Below are 6,611 nucleotides of genomic sequence, written 5' to 3' on the forward strand. Positions count from 1 at the left end.
ATAGCATTTGGTATATCCCTCATCAAAGATGAAAAATACTTTAATTTCACATCAGATTCCTAATAAAGCGGTCTCCTCAAGTAGTGCAAAAAACATTTTTTTGGCGGCCATTCACTATGTTTTAATGGGTTTGTCGACAATTATTCGCATTTCTACAGGTAAAAAGAAGACAGAAAGAAAAGAAAGATGCTTACTGATATAATCAGAAATGGCCTTCGGTATATCTTCTGAGACTGCCGGTGATCAGAGCTCTCATCGAATTAAATGTGCCCTCCAGTTGAACAAAAAACATAGCCATACGGCCCATACCACATCAGGTTGTCTCCTCGAGCGCTTACAGTAGTCAATGATTATGTTTTACAGTATCTATTTGTCCGTTTGCAAACACAACACCAGGATGATCGGCTTCCCGCCCCGGGGGCTTATAAATAACCGACCAAGCTACCTAGAATTTACCAAGACACTCTTAGGAGGTGATCAGACAGCACACTCTTCAGAGCTTCACAGTGAGTGTGCTCTGTCCTAGCTAGCGAGACCACCACAAAAGCCTCTCACCATACAAAATTAGTGCGTACTGTAACAACAGATCAGAGAAAGAATATAAATTCTGTGCAGGGAGAGGGTAACAGTAGGAGAAATGGACGTGGAGTCGTCGAGGCAACAAGGTCCTAAGGGGGACTCCAACTCCATTGCTGCGGCCTCCGAGGTCTTTGTTGACTGGAGGGGCAGGCCTTGCGAGCCTCAAAAGCATGGAGGCATGAAAGCTGCTGTGTTTGTCCTAGGTGTGCATCCATCCCTGCTCATGTCTCCCTTTTTTTGACTTTGATATGCTCTGTTCTTGTCCTTGGTTTCTCTGGTTAATGATGGAGAGTACGTGTGTTTCGTGTAGGGATCCAGGCATTTGAGATCATGGCGATCGCGGCGGTGGGGAATAACCTCATCACCTACGTGTTCAACGAGATGCACTTCCCGCTGTCCAAGTCGGCCAACATCGTCACAAACTTCATCGGCACCGTGTTCCTCCTCTCCCTCCTCGGCGGCTTCCTCTCCGACTCCTACCTCGGCAGCTTCTGGACCATGCTCATCTTTGGCTTCGTTGAGCTCTCTGTAAGCCCTCCGATAACCCAAACTTTAACAATCGGTGCAACCAAAAACCTTTTATGTTTTCTATTAAAACTATAAAAGGCACGGAAAAAGATTCAGAGAAAGGCCAGTGCATGCCGCTTTAACCGCCTGAAAAACGAAAAGATTGTGAAGAGATGGATGGGTTTGTCATGTAAGATGGTAACAAAAATGCTGAGAAGATAAGCAAGTAAAGGTGAAAGAACATGGTGCCATTGTGGGAGCAAATCATCGCCTGCACCTGTAATTGCTGTCTAGTGCGCCTTCAGTGCGCGGCCGGCCGAAAACATCAATCCACATCTTCTTTTCTTGCAGGTTCAATGCATCAATGCGGCAATGCCTATTGGCTAACATCAGGTCACTAAAAGAGATTGTACTTTATGTTGCAGGGGTTTATACTGCTGGCGGTGCAGGCGCACCTGCCGCAGCTCCGGCCGCCAGCGTGCAACATGATGGCGGCGGCGAGCAGCAGTGCGGAGCAGTGCGAGGAGGTGGGCGGGGTGAAGGCGGGTATCTTCTTCGCGGCACTGTACCTGGTGGCGCTGGGCAGCGGGTGCCTGAAACCCAACATCATCGCGCATGGCGCCGACCAGTTTCGTCGCCGGGGCGGCGACGACGGCAAGCGGCTCTCCAGCTACTTCAACGCGGCCTACTTCAGCTTCTGCGTGGGCGAGATGGTGGCGCTCACCCTGCTCGTCTGGGTGCAGACGCGGTCTGGAATGGACGTCGGGTTCGGTGTCTCCGCCGGTGCCATGGGGATCGGCCTCGTCAGCCTCGTCGCCGGCGTCTTTTTCTACCGGAACAAGCCGCCTCAGGGCAGCATCTGCACGCCCATAGCAAAGGTACGTTTCTTGTACATGTGGCAAGTCCAAACATATGGAATCAGGTGCCGTTCTCATAGAGCAATATCTTAACTGAAAATTGCAATCATTTCGGAAAATCCGGAAAACTATTTTTTTTAGAAAATCCGGAAAACTATTGTTGATGCATGTACACTGTGGAGTGATGTCCGCCTTCACGGCTAATGTCAAGTAAAGGACAATTTTCTCCAAAGAAAAAATGACTTTTTTTTTGCTACACAAAAACGACAATTGATGAGATTTTTCTATAAAATAAAGCAAAGAAACAATTCCTGAGGTCCAAAAGTGATATTGCTACCCTAAAATAATAGATGTGATGTTTTTTGCTAACTATAATAGACTTGGTACAATATGGAAACTCTGTGGGGTGACAAAAAGTTCAACATCAAGATTAACATATTGCCCAAGTAAGTAATGCTAGTCCAAAAGACTACTTCAAACAAGAAATGTTATTAAGGGTAAACACGATTTAAAAAGTTGAAGGATCAAATAGGGTGTGTATGGCTTCACTATCATAATTGAGGTCTACGCCGGATTCGTGGTGTGACAGAATGTCGTCCCGTTTGAAAATGAGAGGTCGCCAGATCCATTTCCCTCCGCCTCAGAAGGTTTTGCAGCAAACGACAAGGACATAGTACCAGACTTAATGCTATTTCATCTAGTGTACCAATCTTTTCTACTATATCGTAAGAAAAATTGGATTATATTGTTTAAATTTTTCGGGCTGTAACATTTGGTAACTGGACTTATTGTTACCCCTGGTAGAATAAAAAGGGTTTGATATCAACAAACCATATCCATGGTATATTTAGTTTTCCCAAAAATAAATCTTCATGTTGGGATCCTACAAAAGTACCACTTTGCAAGCATGGGTTTTTAGTGGGTTTTAAGTAAAGTCAAATGGAACGGCCGCCCGACGTACCCTACCTATGCATATGTGCACTAGCTGCAGGGACATATAATATGTGAATTCCAATAATGGGATACACTTTGGCACACCATAATTTTATGAACATGTGGGTGAACAGGCATGTGTGTAAGCACCATGTTAAACAAAAAAGTTTGACCATATACGAATCATCATCATGATTCCTTGTTTAGAAAGCACTCATGAATCAAGATATGGTGTTTTAGGAGCAAAGAACCCCAGGGCTGATATTTAATCTGCAAAACCTTGACCCGAAAGCCATACAAAAAATTAAAGTTGTTGATGAATGTAATAAAGGCATTTTTATTTGCAAAAACAATTTGTTAAAAAATATATAGTTTGAGTGTTGACACATACAGCTAGTTAATTTAGGAACTTATTGTTCTTGTGGGACAAGTTGACAAGGGCTAGTGGCACTTCTTTTGAGTGGGTCAACAACAACACTTGCTCATATGATCTCCTATTGGAAGGTGCCTGCGATTATTAATCACAGGACCGTAGGCCCATATTCTGTTATGCTTGTGATGCATCAATCAGCATATGTGGGGAGGCAAGTGACGTGCCTGCCCAAATGGGCACTACCTACCTACCTAGCCTTGTTATTCTTGGAACCAAGATAAAGTTGCACTTACTTAACAATATGCAAGCTATATTTCCACCTTAATCTCATATGGCTAATCTCATGAAAATTAATGCACCATTGATGCTAGGATAGATCTATATATCTCCCATGGTCTAATAATAAAAATCTGTGTACCTAGGTCTTGGTCGCCGCGGTAACACAGAGGAAGCAAGTGTGCCCAGCGTCGACATCCACCGTGCAGCCCTTCATCGGCACCTGTGCCCGTGAGATCCTTCTCGACACCCCTAGCATCCGCCGCATCAACAAGTTCAGGTAAGGATTCAGTTTCACATATGTCAAAATTTAAATTTCCACACCAAATTTATTTCGAACTCTCACTTTGAATTCAAAAATAACCCAAAAAAATATATGTCAACGAAAGAAGATCGATCTACAATGATACAATATATTTGCGTCTGAAATTATTATTTTCTCAAATTCATTTGGTTCCTTTGTTTGCACATTTTAATTAGGTTCTTAGACAAGGCGTGCGTCAAGGCGCAGGACGGTGGCAGTAACAAGGAGAGCGTGTGGGGGCTGTGCACGGCGGCCGAGGTGGAGCAGGTGAAGGTGCTGCTGTGCGTTGTGCCCATCTTCGCCTGCACCATCGTCTTCAACACCATCCTCGCGCAGCTGCAGACCTTCTCGGTGCAGCAGGGTAGCGCCATGGACACCCGCCTGGCCGGCTCCTTCCACGTCCCGCCAGCGTCGCTCCAGGCCATCCCCTACATCATGCTCATCGCGCTCGTCCCGGCGTACGAGGCGGTCTTCGTGCCTGCCGTACGCCGCCTGACGGGAGTCAGCACCGGCATCACACCGCTCCAGCGGATCGGGGTCGGCCTCTTCACCGTCACCTTCTCCATGGTGGCGGCCGCGCTCGTCGAGACCCGCCGCCGCCACACGTCCGTCTCTGCAGACGAGAGAGTGCTCTCCATCTTCTGGATCGGGCCGCAGTTCCTGGTGTTCGGGTTGTCGGAGATGTTCACAGCCGTGGGGCTCATCGAGTTCTTCTACAAGCAGTCGCTCTCCGGCATGCAGGCCTTCCTTACCTCCATGACCTACTGCTCCTACTCTTTCGGCTTCTACCTCAGCTCCGTGCTGGTGTCGCTCGTCAACACGGTGACCTCGAGGAACGGCGGCGATGGCTGGCTCGGCAACAATGACCTCGACAAGGACAGGCTCGACCTCTTCTACTGGCTCCTCGCCGGGCTCAGCATCCTTAACTTCTTCAACTTCCTCTTCTGGTCGAGGTGGTACACCAACAGCGTCGAGACGGTGCAGGTAACCGGCGTTGGAGCCTATGGTGGTGAAGAGCAGGATTAGAAGGGTTCTGCGTGCTGAGATTAATTAGCTAGTATGCATGGATCTCCTAAACGTGGGCCCGGGAAGGAAGTACTTCAGTGGATTAATCCATTAACCTTAGCCTTTAACCTTTTTGTTAAATATATTTATATGGTTTTGCCTTGTATCGAAGAAAGTGTGTTGATGTCGATGTGTGTATACATATGGCTGTCGTCAAACGTCAATTTACTAAACCTGGAAGTGTTGTATAGTACTCCAGCTAATTAACCACCACATCCTTATAAGGATGACAATTTCGCCCACCGGTAGCCGATTCGAATGGTCAGAGTTTAGATATCTTTTTTAGCTATGAGTAGCACTCAAACTCTACCCGATTAGTCGTATGTACAACATAGGTATATGTATGTACATGTCGGTATACCTAAACCATCTCGATAAGAGCAATTTCAATAGTATAGCCAACAGCTGGCTATAACAAGATGCCATGTCATTTGTAGTCATCATTTAGCTAACATGTACAATAATTAGCTAGCTATAAGAATGAAGTACTTTATTAACATATGGTCCACCTTTCACTCACACAAAGTGTATAGGAGCACGTGCAAGAGCTGGCTATTGCATAACAGTCCACCTCCCTTCTCTCTCTCATTCTCTCTCCTCCAAGTCTATATCTAATAATAAAAGCAAAAGGGTTTCTCCCTCGTTAGTCGTCCAACTTAAAAATACCCTCAAAATTGGTACAAATTACCCACCACTGTCAACCGTTATGTTAGGTACTGCTTCGTTGTTTTGTTACATGTGACTAGAATTTAGGTCGTCCGTCACAGCCTCATCAGTTGCGTCTTGTGTGGTATATCCTCTTCTCATCTCTCCCCCTGCTCCGCCATTGCCGTACGTAGCTCACCCTGCTGGTAGGAATCACCTCCAGCCCGATCCGTCTCTGCACCTCCCCTGGTGTCGCCTTTCTCTAGGGGCCCTCGCCCGTCAGCAGCCGCAGCGGACGGTGCAGCAGCAGCTAAACAACGACCTAACCCGACGCAGCGACATAGGCTTCAACGAAGAGGCGCTCGCGGTGTCCGGTGAGGAATGCACGGCGGACGTCGTTGGGGGCAAGCGGTGGCCTCAGCACCTGTGTAGCGGCTGACAGGCGCCCCCTTTTTTCTCGTGGAGATTCTATGGATATCTAGCAGCATCACTGCGGCTCATCATCAAGACTAGCTGGAAGCTGTAATTGAAGCAAAATTGAGATTATTCAGACGTCAGCATGTACTTTCGGTGATGGATTTTGTGCAATTATTGCCACCGCATCCTTGCTGGGTGATTAGATGTGCTTCGCGTCTGTGGGAATCCAGTGCCCAGAGGCTAGAGGGAGGCGGAACACGTCCAGCTCTCTGCGCTGCTGGCCGCGGCGAGGCAATCAAAGGGCGGCGTCACGTTGCATCGGTCAAGGCGCTCGCTTGCGTGGAGCAGCCTTCCGCCATGACATTTTTTACTCTGCTTCCGCTCTTCCTCTGCTAATCGCGCGTGCACTTGGTTCTGCTGCATCTCCGTGTTGTTTCATGTGTATGGAGTAGAATACCTGTATGCAGCTGAGTAGCTGACTGCTATCTGATTGCTTGCTGTTTGCGTGTGGATGATAGCGTATATTGCTACAAGTAAAAAAGAATTGATTTGCAAATGTCAAATTTCATTTGTTTGACCAAATATCACACATTAATTTGAATTATATCATCAAAATTTTGAATAGAATGTTATATTTATTTATGTGCAAACTTTT

General features: G+C 46.7%; 1 protein-coding gene across 1 annotated transcript; it reads left to right on the forward strand.

Annotated features, from left to right (window-relative positions):
* Positions 1-500: 500 nt before the first annotated feature.
* Positions 501-4,890, forward strand: LOC124699604 (protein NRT1/ PTR FAMILY 4.4-like). The gene is made up of 5 exons (XM_047231885.1): positions 501-782; positions 890-1,107; positions 1,512-1,964; positions 3,672-3,805; positions 4,006-4,890. The coding sequence occupies exons 1-5, from the start codon at positions 638-640 to the stop codon at positions 4,853-4,855; spliced, it is 1,800 nt and encodes a 599-aa protein (XP_047087841.1). The 5' UTR covers positions 501-637; the 3' UTR covers positions 4,856-4,890.
* Positions 4,891-6,611: the final 1,721 nt, after the last annotated feature.

This window comes from Lolium rigidum, chromosome 3 (assembly GCF_022539505.1).
Source record: "Lolium rigidum isolate FL_2022 chromosome 3, APGP_CSIRO_Lrig_0.1, whole genome shotgun sequence".
NCBI lineage: Eukaryota > Viridiplantae > Streptophyta > Magnoliopsida > Poales > Poaceae > Lolium > Lolium rigidum.